This window comes from Neolamprologus multifasciatus, chromosome 5, assembly GCF_963576455.1.
Source record: "Neolamprologus multifasciatus chromosome 5, fNeoMul1.2, whole genome shotgun sequence".
Lineage (NCBI taxonomy): Eukaryota > Metazoa > Chordata > Actinopteri > Cichliformes > Cichlidae > Neolamprologus > Neolamprologus multifasciatus.
Window position 1 is genome coordinate 28120696 of NC_140443.1, and position 26142 is coordinate 28146837.

Sequence of the window (26142 nt, forward strand, 5' to 3'; positions counted from 1 at the left end):
TCTGATGAATTAATTCAATTACTCTGGTTATAAATGCAAAACAAAACAAGGATAAATGAGTACTGGGCTAAACTCCCTTGATAGGCGCTCACCTTTTTGTAATGGAGAAAAAAAAGCAGCTCTAGTTCTTTGATTCATGATCCTCTCCCTAATTGCACCTGCAGTGCATGATTTTGCAAAATAATTGCGGGAAGCATTGTATGGGTGTTTTGAGTTTCAATAGAAGTGGAAAAAGAAAATGGAGAGGGAGAAAGAAGTATATGAAGGTGACACTTGTCTTTTTTTTTTTTTTTTTAGGGAGGTGGGTGAGGGCGTAATCTAGTCCCCTCTGCTGTGCTAGCCTGTACTTATTTTCTGCCTCACTAAACTGATGTTATTCACGCAAATTCCATCTGGACAGCCAGGGAAAAAAAGGACAACAAGACACTGTGATTTCTCCGAGGGGCTCTGAATAAATGAATACATTTGGAGGCTGGCGCACGGCCTGTGTGCATACTAACACTGGCAGATGAAACGCAGCGGTGGCGGCAGGGATTTGGGGCACGGGAACGGCAAAGGATGCTTCGTGGTGATTGGCTTTGACGTGTGTCAGGAAGGTAATTCATTTTCTCTCAGCCTCCGTCGCTATCCGCCCATCTCGCTCCTTTGGCCAAGAGACCCTGTCAAGATAAGTTTGTTTATGTGGTACGGCATGGCGCCTCCCTGCTCTCACTGGCCCACTAATTGAGGTCCTATCTGTGCTATATATTCATTAGGCAGCCTTCAGAAGGCTTTTCTGATGGGTATGATATCGCATTAGCGCCCAGTGTGCAAGAATCCACTTTGATCAACTTGGAGGGTGGAGTAAAGGAGTACAAGTGTCACATCTGTTGTGATCCGATTGTCATTGTTGCGCCAGCCTACATGTACGGGCGGTTTTTGCCCAGCGCACCCCGGCTTTGCCCAAAGTTGTCCTTAAAACTTAAATCTAAATTATTGATTAATAGGATTTCAGTTCTTTTTAATTTTGCACCACATTAATCTTTATTGCGGTATACCCTTTCTGTCAAGTTTTCTGCTGAGTTGGCATCTTATGGGTTCCAACTGAACAGAGCATGAAATCACTGAGATTTAGATTGGGGTGAAGGAAACCGGAGCGCGGTGAAAAATTACTTTATTCTGCTCTAGAAAAACAAGGACCTTTTTTAATTAACACCAGCAAGACTTTGCTCAGGACTTTGAGAGAGACTACACTTGCCCCATATCCCACATAAGCTGTTGATGTTGTCTGTGTGTTAATTTGCATTCATTGTATGAAAACACACAGGGTAATCTTCTGAGTCTAATCAAGACTCTAATTATATGTCATCAGTAGTAGTGGTCCTCATTTCGTCAGGATTTCCTGCACTTGCGCTGTTTTGGATTGTACCATCTTTCTCCACTAGATGGCATGTTAAGCTTGATACTGCCTTTATGAAGCTCGTGCCGGACTTGTGTTTGAATTCCACACAATCTGTACTTCCCTTCCTCCCTCTCCTCACCTATCAGTACCAATCCAGCTCCATGACATTTATGCACAGCAGTTACTGATTTTTAAAAGAAATTATTTATTTTTATAGTGAGCCCTTTTTTTCTGATCTAACATATTCAGAGGCAATATTGAGTAACGAGTCTTAAGTGGGTTATTAGACGGTGTTTAGTAATGTGGTGTTGTGTGGGTTGTGGAGTGGCAGGTGTAAGTAAAGCTGGCTCTGTAAAATGCACCTTGTCTCAGTGACTCTGACATACAGCCAGTCTACATATAATCACTTAGTTATGTTCTGGAAAGTGTCTGCTTAATCTGAATGCCCTTAATAAACACATTTAATCTAGGAAGCACACAGACAGGGGAGGTATTTGAGCCACCCAAGTTAAAGCAAAACCAGGTGTTAGAATGACTTCCCTTTACCAGCATTACATATAGTTTGCTTAATACAACCCCTCCATCAACCTCAAAGCTTCCCCACTTCAGCAGCTGGGACCTGGCAATGCAAAGCACAGGATCTGGCAGCTGGGCTTATGAAACACCTCTCCATCCAGGCTCCCCCATCCCAGCTCTGCTTTCTATTTATCCATCTCCTCTTCAATCTGCTACCCGATTCTCCCCCCCCCCCCCCCCCCCCCCCCCCCGCCTTCTCCAGCAGAGGGCTTAGCTGTAAGGAAAGACACGCTAACCTGGGATTTAACTGTTACCAACAGATCAAATACAAATCGGAGCTGATTTGTATTTGAGCTACAGAAAAGTGACATATGAGAGAAAAATATGAACCAAAGACTGCATTTTGCCTCAGTTTGACCAGCTTAAACAGAGTTCTCTGTAACTCTGCTTGAATATGTTGTTACATTGAGTGTTCTGATGTCATAATGATCATTAATTGTGTTTAAATGGTAACCACACTAGGGTCATTTAGGAAACTCAACGTGTGCCATGTCTGACAGCTCAGGTCTTGTGGTGTGTACACTGGGTTATAATTGTCAGAAACAATGTGGAGGTGGATGCTGCTTCCTCTGGTGGAATCCTAAGGTTGAAATTGTCTCAACAGGCACACAGCAGAGTAAAGGTGACCAGTGTGTGCGTGTGTGTGTGTGTGTGTGTGTGTGCGTGTGCGTGCGTGCGCGCGTGCGTGAGAACCCTCTCCCCATCCCCCCCTTTTTTGTGTCCACCCTTCACCCTTGATGTGGGTTCAAAAGGGGAATCACTCTATATCCTGTGTCTGTGCACACTGATCCATAGAGGTTCATGTTTATATACCCTCATATGACTGAGACAGAGCAAAAAGAGGGAAAAAAGAAATGGTAGTAGAAGCGAAGGTTGTTTATTTTCCTCTAATATGTAAAGGTAGGATTTGTGTGACACGTGTAAAGGAGTGAAGGCTTCCTCCTGCGTTGTGCTTTAGAGTTGGAGCTCATCGGAGCAGCTGCCGCTAGTCTCAGAGACCCAGACCACAAACCAACTCTTAAATTACTTCAACGCCTTTAAAAGCTTAACAAGACTGGATTAAATAAGAAGGAAAATGCACTGGAAAAAAGAGAAATTGAGCCAAGGAAAATATTAAGCTGTCATTCGAAAATGAAATAGAAGGCTCACTAGTGAGATGAATGTGTTCACTTATTTTGGGCCTTTTCTTGATTCGTTTTGCACTGTTTGTGTGAGCCATTTTCATTTCATAACTGTTTGCTATTATACAGTTATAGAATAAGACTTTTATCAGCCTCTGAAATTAATAAAATGGAGCGTTGCTCCAATGGGTTCACATCAGAAGCGAATGGGAGCTGCTGGTGTGATCTGTTTACTCTGTGATCAGTGAGCGGGCTAAGAAGACTGAGGAAGCCTGTTGACCTCGGTAGATCTGATCCTTGACCTGTGACCTGTGAAGGGCTATATGTGTGTGTTTGCGTGTGCTCCTGTGATATGGAGGAACCGTAGAGGGTTGTCTGCCATCTCGGTGTTTTGAGTCAGAACTGTCAGAGTACACATTCAAAGTATATTTACATTATACATACACAGTGGTGGTCAGAAGTTTACAAACACTCTTCATGGGCATGGTTTTAGCCAAATATTTCACTACTTTTCTTGGCAGAATTGATTGGTTTCCTGCTACTGACTTGGCATTTAAGTTTAGTTTGCAATTTTATAATGGGGTTGAGTTTGGGGATCTTCTAAGTCTTTTCCAAAAGTTTACTGTCAGCCTGCTTTATTCATTGTAGACGTTTTCGTGTGTGTTTGGGATCATTGTCATTATGGAACATACAATTGTGTAAAGATTAAACTATTTAGCTGTTGATTCTGAGGTGAAGTTGAAAAATGTAGAGGTAGTTGTCTTCCTTCATCCTTCCTTCATTATTCCATCCACTTTGTGGAGCATTCAAGTACCACTGGAAGCAAAAAAGCCTAAATTACCCAAACTGAGTTTATGTAAACTTTTGACTACAACTGTTTTGGTGAACAATTAGTTGGACCACCCCATATAATATAATATAATATAATATAATATAATATAATATAATATAATATAATATAATATAATATAATATAATATAATATAATATAGGGAATCATTTAAAAATAGGACCAATAGCCAAGGATGTCCTAAAGAAAAAAAGTACAAAATAAGTCAGTTTGTTCCACAGGAAGTCCAGCTATCAGTACAAAGAAAAGTACGACTGTATAGTGTGTATTAAAGAAGATAATAGAAAGTAAGGGGAGGATGATGTAGATTTATTTGGTGTTTACCTTAATTTGTCACCAGTGGCTAGCTGAAACGTCCATATGTTCAATCAAATTAGGTGATTGGTGTTGGGGATGTCCTTGCAAGTGCCAGTTCATGAAAAGAAGGCTTTGAGTGACTTCCAGAACATTTAATGACAAGCAGTGACTTTGATAAAATAAATTTAAAGAATACACGATTGGAGGCCTTTGCTTGATTTCTCGGTTCGTATCATTCCTTTCTTTACTGTCAACTTTCTTGACTTATGGGATACTCTTTTTGAGTCCTGCCCCTGTTTGCATTGCTACCAGGCCAGGCTGACTCTTGTTAGAAGAGTGATGACCTTCTTAAGCGATCCACTTGTCGCTGGATGATTTGTATCACTTTATCATAGATGTCACTCAAGGGAATAATGGTTTTCCTCCCACTGCCATTATGGATGACGGATGAATGCGGTTCTGGCTGCACCTGTCATTCCCATCAATGTGCCTTTGTGAATATGATCATATGTATATATTTTTCCTCTTCTGTGTTTCCTAATGCAGCCATACTGGCATGCACGTAGCGTATTGCAGCCCACTCGTACATCCAGTCCCTCTGAGGTGCACGTTGGCAGTAGGACATCTGCTGCAAATCTGACTAAGCCTCAGTAACCTTCCTTAGGTCAACATGTGGTCTTATTGATGAGTTCTGCAGTCAGTGGGGCTAAAGGAGTTAGCTGCCATGCTGTCAGACCCCCACGTGTGGCTTTTGCTAAGTTCGGTTGGGGGACAGCACCGGGCTTTCTCTGCTGGCTTGTTTAGGATGATACATTGGAAGCCTGTACCACTGAGAGCCATGGATCATACACTTATGTTAAGTACGCTGGTCCCCATTGACGACTACTCCGAAATCCATCATTCTGGTTGCAGTTCATCATGCACGGCTACTCTGTGCATTTTTGAGACTTATCACCGATATCATCTGCCAAACATATTCCCAGGAAAAAGGCACTGTTGCCTTTAACGGCTATAGTAGCTTTCCGGTGTATAGTGCCTGTGTAAGTGCTGCATTCATGACCACAGTGGCCTTGGTCAGTGAATCCCTCGGGGTCTTGGGGCTGTGTTTGCTTCCCACAACTTTATGCATGTTTGTCTCAATCCAGGCAGAAAACCTTTAGTAATCCACATGTGTTTCTAATAACACACAGCCGACAGCCTGGCAAGGGACTCACGGTCTGTGAGTATTTGTGGGATTGGTGGGGGTCTGGAATGGAGGGAAAAGCGATGGCTATGTTTTGGATGTCATGTGGAAGGAAATAAGTGTCAGGAGTGTGCTTCTGTATGTTGGTGCCATAACACAAGATTGAGAGTGATGCATTATTCCCCTGACAGCCATACTTGTAATGCAGATTTAGTTTGAATTGGATGCCTATTCCATTTGAGTTTAGAAGGTATTTAAGTGACATAATACCCCAACAGCCTAATTACTCTAACACCCATCGCTGTCAATCAGCACTTTATAAGTTACTGCATTTGCTGAAAAAGAATGTTTACATGAGGCAACTCATCAATCAGATCCACTCTATATAGCCAGTGTCTCATTTTCACTTTATCTTGGAGTGACAGGACAGAGTGAGAGCTGTGGGAGTGGAAGAAGGATAAATCAGTGCTGTGTAAAAGCCAGATGTGAGGAAGCACCCCATAATTAGAGGTTAACCTAACTTTTTTTTTTTTGTACAGCAACGCTACTCTCTCATGAAAACCAGTGATGCAGATCCTTATTCCTCCCCTTTCCCCTCACTTCCTTTCCAAAACCAACCACCTATCTTTCCTGTGGATTTACTGTAACGTTCAATTCAAAATGTAACTTATCGCTCCTTGTCAAATTAGTTGGCTTTTTGACTTTAAATTGAATAATTATGTCTATAACTTAAGGAGTTATAGACATAATTATAACTTCACCGAGCCAAACTGCTCAGTGGGGCCACCTTGTGTTGTAACTCGTTCCTCTCCTTCAGGGAACAGAAATGATAGACATAACTATTTGTTCCCTTTCAGTCTATTCACTCAGTACAACACATAAGTATGGGACATATATACTCGCCCCGCAGAGCAGCCACCGAACCGGAATCAGACCAGCACCACCTTAGTGAGCGGTAGACCCAGCAAAAAGGACAATATGAGCCACCGAAGGGGCAGTAACGTCCAACCACTAAAACTGCACAAAAGTGTACGGTGATGCCCAACTAGCTGCCACACAAATATCAGGTACAGGCATCCCTTTAAAAAGAGCCCATGAGGTTGCCATCCCCCTGGTGGAATGAGCTCTCACCCCGTGGGGCAAAGCAAGACCTTTGGTGCTGTATGCCAGTAAGATAGCTTCTATAATCCAGTGGGACAGTTTCAGTTTAGACAGAGCTCTACCTCTAGTTGGATTAGCGAAGCAGACAAACAGCTGGTCACATGAACACACATTTGCTCAATGTAGGTGCATAGCACACGCACTGGACAAAGAAAATGCATCCTCCTCTGTTCCTCAGATGCAAAAGGAGGGGAGCAAAAGCTCAGCAACTCAAACTCCATTGAGCTACAAGATACAGGCATGATTTCGGGAAAATAGGCAGCATTTGGACGCAATACGACTTTGCGGCCATCAGGAGAGAACTGTGTGCAGGAGAGATGCACAGACAGCGCATGAAGGTCACCCACTCGCTTTGCTGAAGCTAAAGCGAGAAGGAATGCAGTCTTATATGAGAGAAATTTTACATCCACAAATTCAGTGGGTTCAAACGGGGGGCTACAAAGGGTCTCCAGCACCAAAGACAAGTCCCAAGCAGGGACACTGGACTTAAGCGCGGGTCTCAGCCGGCAAACCCCTTTCAGAAAACGTATAGCAAGGGGATGTGCACCTGGTGTTCTCTGTGAATCAGAGAGAGAGACTGCCGACGCACTCTCTCTAGAACTGGAGATATCATTTCCACTGGGCGAAATGCATACAGGAGCACCTCTGGCTATTGGTGCGCTAGCGTGTCCATGCCCAAGGGTGCATCGTGGTCGATTATGGAGAAGAACAGGGGGCAGTGAGTATTTACCCTGGAAGCAAAAAGATCCCAAATCTGAGCCACAATTAAAGGGTGTAACCTCCATTCTCTCACCAGAGGACCCCCCCCCCCCCACCACCACCACCCCCCCCGGAGAGAAGGTCCGGCCCCAGGTTCAGGTGGCCCGGGATATGGGTGGCTCTTAGAGACAGAAAATGAACACTGCACCATAATAGCAGAGGGTGAGACAGGTTCAACAGGGGAAGAGAGTGTGTTCCTCCCTGCCTGTTTATGTAAGACACCTCTGTTGAATTGTCCGTCCTGACTAAGACATGCTGGCCCTCCAGGACTGGACGGAAATGTTTGAGAGCTAAGAACACTGCTAACAGCAGCGGTTGATGTGCAGCTCGCGTTGGGCTGCGGACCAGATCCCTCTCACTGCTGCACCCTCGCACAGCGCTCTCCACCCTCTTAGGGAAGCATTTGTGGACACCACCTTGCGAAACAACACCCTCCCAATCCAAGAGCCAGGCTCCCTCCAAGGACAGAGAGCTAGCATGCGAGATGCGGTTACTGTCAGCCTCCTCCGGAGGTGACGCGATGCACACAGGCGGTGAGAGAGAGTCCAGCGTTGAAATGCTCTCATCTTTAACAGTCCAAGTGGCACTACGGCGATCATAGATGCCATCATGGCAAACATGTTCTCAGCGAGGTGAAGAGCGTAAGAACTGAGGGATGACTGTGATGACAGTGGCTATATGTGCAGGCGGGGCCATGCGTGTGCCATCACACGTCGTCTGCCTTAAAGGCGTGAATAAAGGTTTCTTCAGCCAGGACACGCGAGGGCGTGATATCCCATACTCCTGTGTTGTACCGAGGGAATTGACTGAATGGGAACATTACATTCAGACAGACATGAATTTGCATTGTTTCAATAACATTATTACAACTGCTATGGTGTTTGCAGGTGTTTTGTTGCATATGTGCTCTTTCCTTTTACTCAACAGTCACATGAGGCTCTCAAGAAGCGAGATGTGCCCCATACACAGCCAGCCAGTCATAGGCCTGCCCCCCATAGCTCCCAGTCACCACCATCATCTTGCTAGCAGCAGTGCTTAGAACCCAAAAGCATCTGGAACAAACCACTTGAAAGTCTAGGGTCATTCAGTGATGTCACTGCTTAATGTCCAGAGGAAAAAAGGAATAAAATGTGACCTGCAGCGCAAGCGTTTACCTCACTCAACCCCGCCATTAGGTTAGAAGTTCAAATCAATTCATAATTCAGCTATCAATGTACGCTAAAGCTGCTCACTGAGTTGGTTAGATTAGTTGGTTAGCTTAATATAGGTTGTTAAAACAGGGCAATGTTCCAGACTAAAGTCATTTATCACAACATCTATGGACTAAAAATGTGTTCATGGTTCCCAGAGGATAGCCTTACTGACTTTTTCCATCAAATCTCAACTGGATCTTTGTGTTGCATGAGTTGCCTCAGATATTAATGTTCCCCAGATCATGAGTCCCAATAACTTCAGTTAATGCTTCGCTTGCCACTAACTGCTCACTTATTGGATTGGTAGAAAGTCTTGCACAGACTTTAATTGTTTCCAGAGTTATCTTTCTTAAGTGATTTCTTGAATTCCCTTTAACCTCTCCTGCAGGCTGATAGAGTTAAATGTCTCAGGAAGTAGTATAGTGATTGATGTAAACTATCACCACATGATTAACTTTAGCTGTCAAACTGCAATAACTCCATCATCAGATCAAATATGGAAAATGTATTGTGTCTTTATAAAAAACGGGCTCCAAGTGTATAAAAGTTAAGTTGTTTTTAGGATTAGTTAGCAAACCTCTATTTTTTGCAGGGGCCTATCCCAGGTGATGGTGAACCTCATTCAGGTGACTAGTAAATGGGGAATTACAAGAACAAGAAAACAAGTATTAGAAAGGTTTCATACTTTTATACCATAGTATACTATAGTGACCATAGTAAATGTGTTATTAAAAAAAAAGACAGCTCAGCCCAGTCATCTGAAAATCTAAAACAATTGCCAGTATTCGACTAAATGTTGAATTAGAAATGAATTAAAGGAACCGTCTTAATGTCATTCTGGGTGATCCGGTAACTGGATATCTGTACTATTTATTCTTTTTGAGGCGCATGAAGACTGAATAATGATGGGTGTGTTAGTTGAACTAAGATTTAAGATGTCTTATCCATGAAGGGTGTGTGTTTTTATTTCCACTAACGATGTTTCATCTCAGCATTATGTTGTGCTGCCTTTTGTCAAGCCCTTTAACGGATCAATCAGGCCCATACATGGTCTTGTTTTACTCGTATGTGTGTGTGTGTGTACGTGTGTGTGTGTTTTTCAGAATAGTTGCGTCACTGCCAGTATGCACTTTTCTCATTGTGGAGATTCTGTTATTTCCAGCTGTGCTGCTGCTGTGCTTATCTGATTCCCAGCTGATAAGGTACAGCTTGCGTGTGTGTGTGTGTGTGTGTGTGTGTTACTTTTCAGCTGGCCAACTGGTTAGCTGGAATGACTCTGGTCTGTGTTTTATTGCTGTGGGCACTGCTCCCAGAGAGCACAATGTGTGTCTGCTCCTCTGCTATGTGGGTTTCAGATGGGCATGTGTGAGTGCCATGCTGGAGATATAAAAGCAAGCGGCCTTGTTTTGGACCTACCGTAGTGCTTTGCTCTTACTTTAATAACCTTAATAACCTTACTGAAAATGGCACAATTGGTTGTTTTTTTTACTTTTTCCTGCATAGCGTGTCACTGATGCATCGTGATTTCCAGGTTTACTCCTTCACCTATAATACTTCATGCTTTTAGCCAGCTTGAATTAGCCTGTCACTGAAAAAGCAGCTCCCTCAGAGACAAGCTGTGGTACCAAGGGTGTGTGAAGGAGAGATTTAGCAGGTGGTTCCTTCTCGCTGCTGCAGACCCCATGTATAAATACACATGTGTATACACATATGCACTCACTGCTATAGCTCAATGTGCAATAGTTTTCAGTCAGACAGTGCAAAGCTTCTTATCTTGTCTCCATCTAAAACAATTTAATGTCATCCTCTGTATCAAATATAAACACACGTATTTAAATTATATTTCTTTCTACAGTCTATAGTTTACATTTTTCTTCCCTACCTTGTATAGTTTAGTTTTTCTCCTCTACCTTATGTAGTTCATATTTTTCTTTTGTTGTGTAGTATTGGTGTTATAGGGTATATTGCATGTATTTTTTGTTTTGCTTCTGTAATAATGTGAGTTTCCCCATTGTGAGACTAATCGTATCTTATCATATCAGCCTACTGTCTTAAACGATGCCTTATGTTGACTGGTTCCAGAAAAATCCTTGTTGAAATGTTTTAGCTGAGTCACATGGCAGTTTTGCAGATACACTTAAAATAATTTTACCCTTATGACCTTCCATATCTGTTTTGTGTGTCATAGTTTTGATTTTGATCAGATGTTATCTACCCAGGGTTTCTCAGTATCTCTGGAAGCATCTCTTGACACCAGCTATCTTTGGTGCTAACACTGAGATAGTTGACATTAAAGAGAAATGCTCGCCTGGTCTGAGCTACTTTATCATATGAAGAAGACAAAGGAGATGTACATTTGAATTCTAATGAGTTTAACCAACCAGAAACCTCTGAAAAGACTGTGTGTGCGTGTGTATGTGTGTGTACATATATATATATTAGGGGTGCAACGATACTCGTATAGATATTGAACCGTTCGATACAGTGCTTTCGGTTCGGTATGCATATGTATCGAACAATACAACATTTTTAATTTATTTTATCAACTTTCCTTCTGACGGTGCTGTCTGTGTTGAGCGCTCAGTGGATCTGCGCTCGACAGTGCAGCCTAGGCGGAGTAGTCGAACACAGATTCACTGAGCGCAGGGCAAGCTAGCTAGACAGAAGTTAAGCTCGTTGCAACATGGCAAATTGAACCTCCCCCACCCTCATTCAGATCTGGCGTCTGGAACTATTTTGGTCTTCATGTGACATATGACCCTGAAGGTAAGCAGTCATGGACTAAAGTAAAACAGTATGTCAGATGTGCCAAGCAATGCTCAATTACATGAGTGGGAACTAGTGTGTTAGCGCAGTTAGCTCGTTAATGTGTTGACGCTGTCCAGCCCCACACACGGGGCAATCCGCGGTAGCTCGTTAACGGACATTTGCCGTGTTGTGGCGTTAACCTCATTTCAGATTAAGGCTGACAGCACTAGTGGGAACACAACGAATATGACTGCACATTTACCCGATAGCATCCTAGTGCAAAGACAAGTGGAAGCAGACAAAAACAACAAGCACGCATACAAACTTTACCGAGTCATTTAGACAGCCGTTAGCACATGATTCTCCTTATGGGGACCTGATATGTTTAATATGCTGCTGAGAATATAGCCCAGAAGAAGCGTATAGTATAGCTTTTATTTTGGAAAGAGACATTTCTCTGTAATAAACTCTCTTTTCCAAAGATGAGTGATTCCTCAATCAGATACAGGGCTAGCGATTTTTCCAGTTGGGCTGCCCTGCTCTGCTCGTCGGCCTATCGTAGGAAGGAAAAATATATGTCAATGCTTTTGCATTCTTTCGGAAATGTAGCTGGGTAATTATGTCATTGGCATCGGTGAGCCACTGTCAATATGTGACATATTGAAATCGCGTTTGAATTTGCGCTTGTTTTTTGCTTTCACTTTGCAATCAGAGAGCGACAGCACTGATTGGTGAGTGATGATAATTTGCGCACCAATTCCTCTGCCATCGTCTTATCAATCGTTAGCTTACTATGCAAACATGACAAGTGAAATCTCCCGCAGCAAGCTTAAACATGTGAGAGGTTGATCGCGCAGAGAATCGCTGAGCGTTATGTGAGTGTCTGTGTAAAAGCAGCAGATATATATTTTAGTTCTGCTGAGCCAAATAAGACAGGTCAGGGTGAAGAAGTGACAGCCAAAGAAAAGCTTACCACAAAACGGAAAAGTTATGACAAATCAGACTATAAGGCAAAAAGAAAGTGCAGCTTTATGGTTTCATGGACAAAAGAATTTCTGTGGCTGCAATATGACGAGCTAAATAACCAGGTCTACACATAAGTGGTCCGCAGGTGCGCATTCGCTCTCAAAATAAAAAACGCGCACAAGATAAGAAGTTGCAACACGTGTTTGCGTACATAAGATTTTCTGGAGGAGGACAGACATTTGTTTAGAACTCATAAAGATGTCGAAGAAGCTCCTTTAAGCAATTACTTTGGTGTTCCTCCACCTCCAAAGAAATGTCAGGAGTCCGAACCACAAAAGAAGCGTGTATTCTCGGAAAAGTGGTTGCAGGATGTGAGCTGGCTTCAAACAAATGATGAACACACAGAGAGGTGGTGCAGAATGTGCCGTGAAAATTTAATAAATGACAAATTAATAAAAAGGCATGAACATTTTTTTTGTATCGAAAAAATATCGATCCAGCTCGCACTGGAGCGGTTCGCAGCCGAGTGTGAAGCAGCGGGAATGAGGATCAGCACCTCCAAATCTGAGGCCATGGTTCTCAGCCGGAAAAGGGTGGAGTGCCCACTCCGGGTCGGGGATGAGGTCCTGCCCCAAGTGGAGGAGTTCAAGTATCTCGGGGTCTTGTTCGCGAGTGATGGGAGAAGGGAGCCGGAGGTCAACAGACGGATTGGGGCTGCAGCTGCAGTAATGCAGACGCTGCACCGGTCCGTCGTGGTGAAGGGGAGCTGAGTGTAAAAGCGAAGCTCTCAATTTACCGGTCGATCTACGTCCCTACCCTCACCTATGGCCACGAGCTGTGGGTAGTGACCGAAAGGACGAGATCGCGGATACAAGCGGCGGAAATGAGCTTCCTCCGAAGGGTGGCTGGCCTCTCCCTTAGAGATAGGGTGAGAAGTTCGGCCATCCGGGAGGGGCTCAGAGTAGAGCCGCTGCTTCTCCACATCGAAAGGAGCCAGCTGAGGTGGTTTGGGCATCTGGTAAGGATGCCCCCTGGGCGCCTCCTGGGTGAGGTGTTCCAGGCATGTCCCACCGGGAGGAGGCCCCGGGGCAGACCCAGGACACGCTGGAGAGATTATATCTCTCGGCTGGCCTGGGAACGCCTTGGTGTTCCCCCGGATGAGCTGGAGGAGGTGGCTGGGGAGAGGGAGGTCTGGGCCTCTTTGCTTAGGCTGCTGCCCCCGCGACCCGGCCCCGGATAAAGCGGATGAAGATGGATGGATGGATGGATGGATGGAAAAAATATCGAACCATGACACCAAAGTATCGAACCGAACCGAACCGTGAATTTTGTGTATCGTTGCACCCCTAATATATATATATATATATATATATATATATATATATATATATATATATATATATATATATATATATGTATGTATATATATATATATATATATATATATATATATATATATATATATATATATATATATATATATATATATATATGTATATGTATGTATATGTGTGTGTATATATATATATATATATATATGTATATAATATATATACACACACACGTGCCTGCTCCAGTTGCCCTGCTGTATAGTGTGCTGGGAAGACAAGTACCAAGTGTCCAGCTCTTTAGCCTCAGCTAGCCTCCTTGCCTGCGCCTCAGCTCTCAGCACCAACATGTTTCTCTATCTCTGTTCCCTCATGTCTCGCGCTCAGCTTCAGACCAAAGTCCTGAGGCAGCAATACATCTCTGTTCCTGTCAACAGCTAATTGGTCGACCCTCAGGGCATCCTGTATCACACCACATCACCATTGATTGGCTAATATGCCCTTTGCTATTGATGTCATCCATCAGTGGCTGTGGCGGGTCAAACCGTCATGCTTTTAAGACAGCCATAGAATAAGTGTGACATTTACTTCATATATAACAAGTTCAACTCAACATCTTCAACGTTTTTTTTTTAAACTAAGTTTGCAATAATTTTTATATATTTTTCCTTTTGACAATATATGTGGATGCCTCTGCTTCACAACAGTGTTGCATTTGCAGTGGGCTAGACTTCACATCGTTCCTTAAAGGCCGAGTAGCATCGGGTATCCGTTGATAGGACCCTTTGTGTTTTTGCGTGTTCTGCAGTATCGTGTGTCCAGTCTGAAGCAACAAGCTGCACAAAGCTGCACACAGGTGGGAGGAAGGGGGGGGGGGAATCTCCAGCACAACATAAATATTATTCAGAGTTTCTGGGAAGCATTTCTCTCATGTCGATGGAATTGCTCTCTTGAATCTTTGCCAGCACACTGTTTCCCCACCACCACCTCCTTAAGGCTTTTCTTTTCCACACTCTTTCTCAGTCTCTCTCTCTTCTTCTCTCTCTCTCTCCAGCTTCGAACAAGTCTTAATTTGTCAGGACTATAACTCCGCTGTGCTGAGATTTTCGGTGGACCGTGGCAGTTTATGGGAACCCAACTCCAGCTGCCATTTGATTGGCTCCAGCGTGATGTGCCGGCGCTTAAACCTCTCCCTATTTTGGCTTGTTTAAACATACGCACACAAGCTCACTGCCCTTGGCATTCAACACTGTCAGGTGGAATTCTTCAGCAAGTGCAGTCACACTCACACTAGTTTTTACAGCGCACAGGGGCTAGAAAATTTGGGATGAGCTATCGCTTGTCGCTTGCGGCTTAATGCTTCTCGCATTTACGCCATATAGACCTTAAAGGGACATGTGCTTCTGCTGCCGGATGCACGGCAGATGTACGGCCTCCAACCCTCTTAATCTGTGACAAATTTAGGTTTGGTGGAAAGGCTCTGAGAACAAGGGAAGTCCTGCTTTTTTTGTGTTGTAGGTTTAGGTTGGATAAGCTTATGATTTGTGTGAAGCGTGCCTCAGGGGAATCTAAAGACAGGTGTGTATGTATGCACATGCATGCCTCAACTGACAAAGCATATGGGAGTCTGTTTTCTGTAATTGAGAGAGCAGGCCTTGGCTTCTACTAACCGGGACTATACAACCACCAAGAGAGAAGTAATCGAGCCTTCTCGTTTGCCTCTCTCTTTCGCTCCCCCACCCCCAGGCCAAACAGAGGCCCAGAGAGCCAGATCAGGCTCTTTCTATTGATTTACTTTTGTGTGTGTGTGTGTGTGTGTGTGTGTTTTTAAAATGTGTATTTGTTTATTTATTTAAGAGGACTTGAACCTTTCTGTCCCTAGAGTGTACTTAGGTGCATACACGCACGTACACACAGGGATCCCTTTGTCTCTCTTATTGGACTGTACACATTCAAACTCCTCTCACAGTCCAGTTTTCTGTTTTTTGCTGCGTCACTGCAGGATGTGAGATGTGTGATCACTCCACTTACTACCTGTGTCATTACTACAGATGTACAGCGTTTACATGCATGGTGTGGAGCCTGTGCAGAAGAGGAAAATAATTAACAGCCCCTTGAAGATTTAAAAAAAGGCCAGGTGGAGTTAGCTAGCTCTGTTTTTAAATCATGGCACTACTTAACTGTTGTTTGGATAGAAATATAAGTACGACCTGCTTTAGTGAAGTGTAGAAATTTCCATTTTACAAGTTTTACTTTGGGTTTTGATTCGTCAAATCGTAGCCAACTGGTCTGGAACATGTATACGTATCAATCTCATCCCCTGACCTGTATTTAAAACAGGCCCGCTTGAGTTATTTTATGGAAGTAATTGCTGCCTCCTGCTCGCTGTGTGCTCAAAGCTCAGGGCATTGCAACATGCATCCATATCGCATGTCAGTGATACTTCATTAAAACAGCACTAACTAGCAGCATGCCTGTGGTGAGTGTGTTTGTTTTTTCAGTGTTCTTTTGTTCTCGCAGGCATGCACGTACTTGTTTTTAAGCGATCGATTGTTTTTGTATTTTTGTTTTCAGCTGCCCTTGCACGCGGACCTACTTTTTATGTCAGCAGATAGTCCAACAGGTCTGGCTTCTTCCCGCTCAGTGACTTTTTAGCGACTGTGGTTGAGCCCATGGCACGATAACCTACAGAAGCGTCCAACACCACCTGCCCGTCTGACATGATTAATGACTTTATCGACTTTCAGCATATTAAAATATGATCTGTTTGTTATCAGCGTGTCACCGCAGTCAGTTCCTCGTCATAGTTTCGTGACACACAGCAGATGGAATGTGGGTGTGTTTCGATGTTTGTGTGAGAAGCGTATGCACGCGCTCATGTGTCTTTGGAAAGTGAATCCGGCTTGCAGCCCTGTTGCATTAGCAGGTAATAAATGTGGACTTAGACTGTGGGCTTTGCTGCGCCTGCATAACCCGTGTGTGTGTGTAAGAGAGAGAGAGAAAGTGGTCCATAGAGGTCTATAGTCGTTCTTCCCTTCGAATAAGGTTCCTACTGAATGCTTCACCATCTGACTTCCATCTGCTTCTTTTTTAAAAAGGTTCCTCCTCTCCTCTCCTTTCCTCTCCTCCTATTTCTTAATTGGACCATCCAAAGTCAGCTACAGCTCTTAAGTGACTCACTGTTTCTTAAAATGACTATTTAAACATTTGGAAAGACCTTATGTTTGTTTTCACTTGTGCATAAATTGAATTTGACATAGCATACATGGTCTCATTTGAAATGGTACATTTGGTAAATTCCAAATCCACAGATTTAGGAGGTTTTGCCAAATGGATTTGGAATGGTCGTTGAGTATCGAGTGCTAACTGAGGATATGCTAGACTTCTCTGCCTCATGAATCATTTGCTCTTTGCTCATTTGCTCCACATCTGGTGGCAAGAATTGGGTAGGGGGGAGTTCAAGATTGCACCACGTGTCTTGACTGAGTTACAATGTGAGTATTTATTGTTTGTGTCTGGGATTTCAAAATGTAACTGTAAAAATCTTTGAGAGCATCCTTTACCGTCATTGTGATGATGGCAAACAGTGTCATCAAGACCACCCGGGCTTTTTTACTTTTTAATTTATTTTTTTTTGCGAGACCATGAATTGTGTGTTTGAACACATTTTTAGCAATGTGGCAAACCCGGTGTGTGTGTGTGTGTGTGTGTGTGTGTATAATGTGGTAATAAAAACTGAAGCTGGGTTTCCACAAGGCTCAACCAAGAGTGAATTATCAGCTCTAGTGGAGTGTGAACAATCAAATTTGCACAACTGGTAATATGCTTTTTGGTATCACAGATAATTAAACCAAGCTGTGTGATCCACTTAGGGAAAGATACACCAGATGTTAATTATCCACTTGCCACAGTTAAACACAAGTTGCGTTTAAATCAGTCCAATCCCAGCCTTTATGGATGGAAATGATAGCGCGTGTTCCAGGTCACCACTTTAGCTTGGACTGGAACACCGTAATAAATGTTAAATTAGAGTAAGGTATGCATTAGGCAATAAATCCTCAGTGGATGTGCTTTTTTTTCTCTCTCATATTGTAACATTCAGACCTTAATCTAACACGCTAACACAGTCTCATAAAAATAATAGCTGGATTTAGTCTGAGATTTTAGTATGTTTGAAATGGCTCCAATACTAGAGAGAAGTAAACAGCAAACCTTAGTAAAATCATGTTTGTGTAATTTTTTTAAATATTTGCCACACAACATTTTGCACTTGGAAACAAAAGCTCCTTTATAAGGCAGCTGAAAAAATACTTTGTTTATGCCTTTCAGTCACGAAACTGTCTCTTTTAACTGAGTTCAATTCAATTGTATTTATACACTGACAAATCACAACAACATTTGCCCCATGTTGCTTTATATTGTAAGGTAAAGACCCAACAATAATATGAAGAAAAACCCCAAGAATCATATGATCCTTCTTGAACAAGGACTTGGTGACTGTAGGAAAGAAAAACTCCCTTTTAACATGATGAAACCTCCAGTAGAAAAAGGCTCACAGAAGGGAAGCTGTAACCAGTCTTTAGTAAACACAGAGTGTAGCTTTTTTAGGAGAGTTTTATCAGTAAATCTGGCTCTAAAAGCATTTACACATCAGATGCGTATGTGAATATTTCATGCATTAAACACGTTCATACCAAATTTGCAGCATTTTTTTTCTGCTCAAGTTTAATTTTTCACATTTTTTTAAATGCAAATAAACAGATGTGACCAATCAGGCCACTGCATTTGCCAACAAGAGTACATGTAGCTCAAAAAGGCCCGGTACTGAATATACAGATAGTAAAATAATACTGTTAAAACTCAGACACACAGCTAGACGCTGCTCTGGGTCAGTCAGCTTTCTGACATTGTTCCTATGCTTCCTCAGGTGTCCCAACTCTGCTAACAAGAGCTCAAACTGCCCCACTGACATCCTGAAATATGTACCGTCGCTTCAATTTCTGTATCAAACCAAGAAATACTCTCTGCTGTTGCCTTTTAATGAGAATTGAATGAAACCAGAATCTCGGTTTCTTGTTTAGAAACATTAGGACCAGCTCATCGTGGCTTGATATTGACTTCATGTTTTTCACAGTGAGGTTTTTGGACAAGGTCGTATCTGATTTTTTTTTTTTAAAACACACTCTGTGTGGAAATGCCTTGATTGACTAAAATTGTAGGGAAAACCATGTAGCTTGTAAGGCTAACACTGCTAACATGCTACAGCTAGCGGACCTCCAAGTGGAGCTTTTGTAAATTTGTGTTGTGTGTAGAATTTATGAAACTTTGTCAACATAAATAGACTTTAGACAGTTTGATAGACAGATATTTGTTACTAAGTACTATCTTCCAAACAGTTTAAATCAAAGTACATCAAATTCACACACTAATCTCATTGGCTAGTGTATTATGCTAAATGTCAGACGTATTAAGGCAAATTTTTATATTAGAGTTTGGCCTGAAGTAAAGTTGATTTTGGAGTGCTAACCCACAGTAGCCCAGTGGTGTGTTTTTAAAGTAGGAAAGCATTCAACGTTGAGGCCCGAGATACTTTTTTTGGAAAGAAATCTTTTGGAAAAAATAAACCATGACTTTCATCGCTTGGTTTGGCCATCTATACATGTGTCTGCTTGTCTCAGTATCCATCTCACTTACTATTTCTCTCCTGCTAAATGCTCATCAGTATGCAGAGGCTGCAGTATGACCTATTAAAAGTCGTTTGTCAAATTGCAGCCAACTGGCCTGCCTGCAATCAGGCTCAATGTGAATATATTTTGACATGTGTTTTTCCTGCCCTCCGCTGAGTGCCTAAGGACCTGTGACAGCCCGGAGCCTCTCTGAATACTAATAACGTTAGGACTAATACAGTTGGCAAGGACACACACACACACGTACACACTCAAAAAACACGAGCACTGTCAGCAGAATGACACAGCAGACGCAATCTCCATATTTGCATTATATCGTACCTGACAGTCACAGCAAGTGGCACTGTCACTTTTGATCATTTGCGAAATACATCAGCGAGAAAACAGAACGCTGCTGTTGATACACACACGCGCACACATAAGCAAGAATATGGTTAAGCATGTATTCATGCAAAAAAAACAACAACTAAGGCATGCATATGCAGGATAACGGGTCTGAGTGAGGGCCCTGTTTGTTTGTCAGGCGTGGAGTCCTGTCCCTGGAGGATTGCTTGAATGCACAGATGTTTTTGGAGTAGATACTGTTGGGCAGTGCAGCAAGAGCTGGAAATACATCATAAACTGGAAGGTTTATGATGCGTTTTCTGGTTAAAATATTTAAATTATTTGCCTCTGCTCCTTAAGCATGTGTGTCCTTATTTTAATGTCGAGCGATAGTTCGTGTTTGTAGACCTCAACAACGTGGTTACTGCACTGGGTGTGTTCGTCTCCATGGTTATGATTCGGTTGTAGCCCGTGCAGCCATAGAAGTCTACTGATTGGCTCAAGCTGGGGTTGAGCTAGTAAAATGTTGGCAAGCAGAGAAAAACCTCAGTCTTTTTCAGTGGACATAAACAATACTAGTTCTCAGCCTTCAGGGAAGTATTTTATCCCACTTTAACAAACAGCTACTCATTTGTGACTTCCATGTCAAATAAAAAACACAAGGAAACAAGATAGAAACGTCCTCTTTTTAATTAGCTCTTAAATTGAACCTTAATTGATGAGATAATGATGTGATTCTCCTCGCCTGTGTGACCTGATAATCCTAACTTTCTCTTCCATTTAAAGGAATTCATTAAGTCATGTTTATTAGGATAATCACATGCACACGTTAACTTGGCTTCACAGAGCTGAATAGCCTATGGTAGCTGAGGCATTATATGAGGCGGTGGGATGAGACAGAGTGAGCAGTTAGCACCGTGGGGGAGTATGGAGTTTATGCAGCTTGGCTGCCTTCCTCCTAACCAGCCTTAGAATAACCCTGGATGCCTGCATGGCCTTGTGTTAGTCTAGCATGACATAGCTGAGGTCTAAATGTGCCCTCAACACTTGTGGCAGACACGTCTGTAACTCAGAATATCAAAACCATGCTGTTTTTGCCCACTGGCAAACACTTTGGTAAAGTGTGCCTTGAAATTTAGCACCTGCAACCTTTTAAAAGCAGCAGTGCACAGAACAGTACTAAACAGTCATTTGTTCAATATCGAGAGTTAAGTGTAAGATATTTTCATGAGGGATTAATGGTAAATTTGTTTTTATGCTACTTTTACTGTCCCTCCTTCACTTATAAAAGCCAGTTGGGCTTTTTTAAAAATTTTTCCACCAGCACTGCAGAGGGCTAACGGTCCAAAAAAAAAAAATCTGTAAAAAAAGTACTTCCCAACTTGCACAATGATCCAACTGAATAATAACAGTCACACATTATCCCTGAAGAATAGTCATAGTCATGTTTTCCAGAGGATAGCAATTGAATATTTTAGGCCCCTCTTTATCTGATTACAGTGTTGTTGGTGAAATTGTGACTTATAGAATATGTTAGGTTTCTCTCACCCTTTCCATAACATGGTGCAGGTTTCAACTCTGTAACCCTTGAAACTGTTTCTGACTGGATGTGCTTGTTAGTGAGGGTTCCGCTCAAGAAAGACGTCCAACTGCGTCTGCATTGATTTATATCGAGGGTCAAAACTCATCATTAAGGGTACAGAGGAGGTCATCAGACTTCATCTTTATACGGGACAGAGTTTAAAACAGTTTGTCCCACTCAGCACTGGCTTGAACTTTCACTTAGTTTGTGAGTAACAGCGAGTCAGTCAGGTGTGACATGATGTGCATGTCTGTCTCTTCCCAACAATGGAAAAAAAAATTCTCTTCTGGGCTTTTCTTTTTTCTTTCCCCAAAGTCTTGCTTGTGTTTTTAGTTCTTCTCCATGGTCTAAGAAGCAGAAGGGAAAGCAGAAACACATGTTTAGTCCCCTTTGTTGTTTTCAGCTTCCCATTCTGTCTCTACCTATCTTCAAAATTTATTCCTTCTTTGATCTCCTTCTGACACTACAGCAACCTCAGGTTAAAGCATTACAGTAGAAGTGCAGAACCTCACATTAATGCTGTAGAAACAACTCTATAGCCATTAGCTCATATGTCCTCCAGCCTGCGTTCTTGATTTTGTAACTAGACATTCTTCTAAATGTCACATGGAGTCAGGTTGGTACGTCTTCCCAGTTCCTCGGTTTAATGAGAAATTACTCATCGATTTTAATCAGACCTCATGTGGTTTTTCACATGTTTCATCTTTGCCGGGCAACGCGCTCAAAAAAACGAGCACTCCTCTCCAGCTCAGTGTCAAAGCGAGCCATAAATCACCGGTGGATCATTCTTTCCAGATCCTCTGCTGAAGCCATCTGTCTTTGTCTCGCTTGCTCTCTTAGTCTTTGCACTCACTGCAACCAAAGATTTTTTTATTTTTTGGAGGAAATTTTGCAAATTAATATGTAGTAAAAACCAAAAAACCCTGTCAGTTGCATTTAAGGCTAAATTTAAACAAGTTTTTGATAATTAATGCTTTTTTCAGTTTGTAAACAGAAGTTACTGTCGCTTTATCGGTGCTGCATCTATCTGTGCCTTATTTAAGGTGACGTTACAGTAGTTTTCAACTTTGAAGAATTCTAGTATAAAATATAAATATAAAACCTGTCAGGATGTGTTTACTTAGGTTAACTCTCAGTTTACTTTGACTCATATCAGTACAATATGTTCCCCTTGCACTCAGCAGCAGTACCCATTACCCCTCCAACCTCCCCGTTCTCCTTTACTCCCTCTTTCTCTCTCTGTCCGTCTCTTTTCCCAGCCTGGAATAGCAGAACTCATCAGGGTGGTAATAAAACACAGGTGCACTTTTATAACACTCCACTTTCTGGGGGCTGGATACCAGGCTTCCAATATGTCCCAAAATTTTTTTTTTAGATAATCTTAGAGGAGTGAGAGAATTTGCTTCTGTCTGCACAGATAGACCAGATGGGTGAAGATTTCTGTCCTTGCACATGCCAGGCCCATTTATCAAGAAAAAGTCAAACGCCGCCTGCAGTATTTTCAGCTTTAATGCTTGAGTAGTAACTGCACTAACGTAGAATTGCATTTAAAGCTAAGGGTCTAGGTGAGTTCAGGTGTAGCTGCAGTGCCTGTGTGGGTGGGACAGTGTTATGGGGATTACTTACATTTGTACTCCACTGCTTGTAAAATGTTTGTATCAGTAACAGCTCTAACCTGTCATGGATGTCTGGTTTTATTCAGTAGGTGTTTCTTTAAGTTTGAATCTGTACCCCTCCCACCTCCACCCTCCACCCTCTCCCCCTTCGTAATACTATCTCATGTTTTTTATTTGTCATACTTGCATTAGGTCTTTTATCAGCTCATCTCAGAAACTCAATTTCCTCCACTTAGTTGAATTTGCACTCAATTTGACAGCTTTATGTCTTTACTTTGTTTTTTTTTTCTTTTTTCAAAAGGCTTTAATAAAACTCTGGCCTCTATGAAGATATTTAAAAGTCTTATATTAAACTCTTGAAAAGCAGATGCCCTTTAATTGAATCTACTTCAGAATGAGTGTTTATATGAGGTCAGTGCATTTGGACTAAGCTCATTAGGTGGCGTAAACACACTTGGTGCATTGTCTTTGTGCTTTGGCTGACTCAGTTTTTGCCAATGTGCTAACGTGGTCTGATGGAACATGTTGGAGGGGGCGGTTGGGATGGATGAACGATCCTGTTGTATGTATGATCAAAGCCTGATGACACAACTCACTGTCACTTTATTTATTTCTTCCTTTGCTTTTGTTTTTTCCTGTCTTGCCTGTCTTCGTCCACTGCAGGATGACAGGATATGTGCGCGTGTGTGTTTTCTCTATTTGTTTGCTCAGTACACAAATGGAGAAAGTATACTCGTTCCTATGTCCGTGTGTGTGAGAGAAAGCGAGAATGTGTGTGTGTGGTCTGACTGCGTGTCATTTGCACCTCGCCTTGGCACTGCCATCGATTTCTTTCCACTGTAACTTCCTGCCTGAGCCGATTTAGTCTTTCCAGCAGCAACACACACACTCCCACCATCCCCTCATCCCTCTATTCCTCTCTCCAACTTTGCTCCATCTATACATCCATCCATCCGTCTGTCAGGACTGCCAGACCACAGCCCGTCTCATTCATTAATCATCAGCACTGAGAAGGAACAAGGGAGCAGTCAGACGAGTTAGAGGAAATAGAGAAAGGTGGCAGGAATGACAAGTGTAAGAGATTAGAGGTTAAAGATGAAACCTGAATCTCCAGAAAATGAAAAACTAATGCTGACATAATGACGATGATTAACACTCTGCCTTCTTTCTTTTTTTCAGATCCCATTCTCTCTGGTTCAGTTTCCGCTTTGGGAATATTTAAAGGTATGCATCTATCTCTTATTTTATTCCCTTTTGCAACTTTATTGCTAATCTATTTTATCAGAGTAGCATCGTTTCCAGTGAAAATTATGTCGAGGAGAATTCCACTGTACAGTCAAAACTCTGACACATTTACAGCACGCTCACCCTCTGCATTCTCCTGTATCATTGTGGCAGGCCAAAATGGGACTTTGCACCCCGGTTTAATGGCTTGTCACGACTGTCATCAAACCAGCCTTTCGATTTATCACGAGCTCTGAGAATAGCCGTGTTGCTCTTCCTCTGGCTTTTTCTTCCTTCCTCTCGTCCTTAATGTCTCTTTCTGTCCCGTGTCTCTGCTCTCCCCTCGCGTTTCACAGCGCGGCCCCGAACACATAAAAAGCCATTTCTCTCTGAAAAGATGGCGTTTTGTTGGAGTGACATCATGTCTCAAGGGCGCGAGAGGCGGCCAGTCAAACATTCCATCAATGTTGGGAGCTAACGGCCGAGCGAAGGCGAACAATACGCCGCACAGCTGTGTGTGTGTATGCGTTTCTGTGTGTCTGTGCATTTGCGGGAGTTAGATTTTGTCGTTCACAAGTGTCTCTTTGTCCCTCAGTCAAAGGCCTCCTCTCTCCAGGCCATCTGGACACATCCGTTGGTGGAGAAATGAACTGCTGGAATCTGGACTGCTCCTCTCCTCTCGAGCCGTTTTTGAGTTCTAATGGCAGACTAGCCAAGAAAACAGATGAAAATAAAAACCAAAAAACAATTGCTTACAGGCAAGCAAGTTTTTACTGCTGTTTCTTCTGTGACCACAGGGATGTTCAAGAGGATTTCTCCAACAAAAATAATGTGATATAATTTTAAAAAATGCTAAACCGAAGGAATTTGAGACAGTGCATGTGTGTGGCATGGTTTCCCATGTGCTTCACGGCATAGTAATGTGCTGCGTTATGGCTTTTTTTTTTCCTTTTTAATTTCACACGGAGGCAGCACAGCTGTCAGAGAGAAGGGGGGAAAAAAGAGAGCCAAATGAAGAAAACCCACGACCCAGTGCTGTTGTCTCGTCGTAAAATGGCCAAGCATCTAAATATCTGCATATCACAGAGGCAGAATTTTGCAGACAGAAGTAGTCAGGGAGTAAATCATGAGGGAATCGGTCACTACACTGAGATTTAAAGCTTCTCTATGCCAGATTTCAATATCCATGTGAATAATTATCACGGTTCTTTCACACATTAATTTCACAATATTTTGGTTTTCACGCTGTTGTTTTCCCAACAGCATCTGCAGAATAAAGTGCAGAGTTTGCTCCATCTGTTCTGACCTCAAAAATAACATTAGCAAAACAGGAGGGTGTAACACTTTTAGGTTATGATTGAACACCAACTTAGACCCACAAAAAATCCAGGGAATGTGGAGACAAAGGCATGATGGGAGCTCAAAACGAGCCAGTGAGATATAGCACTGTGTAAAAAAAATAAAAAAAATAAAAAAAATAAAAATCTGGAGTCATTTCTCCTCCTTACTAATATTTTGCTTCCAAGGAGCTACACTTTCTTCTGTTCTTTAAAGTGTCTTGAGCAATAGTTCTCCATTCCTTGAGTTTCAAGGGATGAACCAGTGTCGTCTACATATAACAGATAACCTGTTAGATTCTTTAATTTTTTTAAGCAATGTTCCCTCTAATTTTTCATGTGTCTGAGCGAACACACAAACTACCTGAGCGGTCCCTTGGATCACTGTGAGCAACATTAGACGTGTGCACTGTGGTCACGCCAGCATCGAATCCATCCAAGTTACATGGTTTATTAAAATAATCAAATTACAGCATTTATGTTAGACTACTTTTAATTAACTGCTTTAGCTCACTTACAATGAAAATTTTAAAAAAGAATCTTGTTCATGGCCTGTGTAGTATGTTAACACTATTGGAACTAAAAATAACTTGAACTCCAATTTATAAACACTTATAAACTTTTTTTTTTCTTTTTTTTCAAATAAAGCTCTGACTTGTATTATGAGTCTGTGGTCTGGGAGAGAGTTTGTAACTCTCTGTCTGCAAAATACAGTATATAATGACCAATGTTGGGTAATTAATTATATAGTTACTACTTCAAAAAAGTAACTGAGTTATGCAAACAAAGTTTTTTGCAGCTGTTTACCT

At 42.2% G+C, this 26142-nt stretch overlaps 1 protein-coding gene and 1 long non-coding RNA gene across 3 annotated transcripts in view; both read left to right on the forward strand.

Moving 5' to 3' along the window:
* Nucleotides 1-26142, forward strand: part of slc25a26 (solute carrier family 25 member 26) — a 63524-nt gene that overhangs the window by 14606 nt on the left and 22776 nt on the right. For both annotated transcript variants that reach the window (XM_085158707.1, XM_085158709.1), the window contains exon 6: nucleotides 23952-23996. In XM_085158707.1, coding sequence (XP_085014833.1) covers nucleotides 23952-23996 — 45 coding nt within the window. The remainder of the gene's footprint in view (nucleotides 1-23951; nucleotides 23997-26142) is intronic.
* Nucleotides 604-13507, forward strand: LOC146518951 (uncharacterized). Its single transcript, XR_014873982.1, has 2 exons — nucleotides 604-2606; nucleotides 2648-13507. It is a non-coding gene; the product is annotated as an uncharacterized LOC146518951 (long non-coding RNA).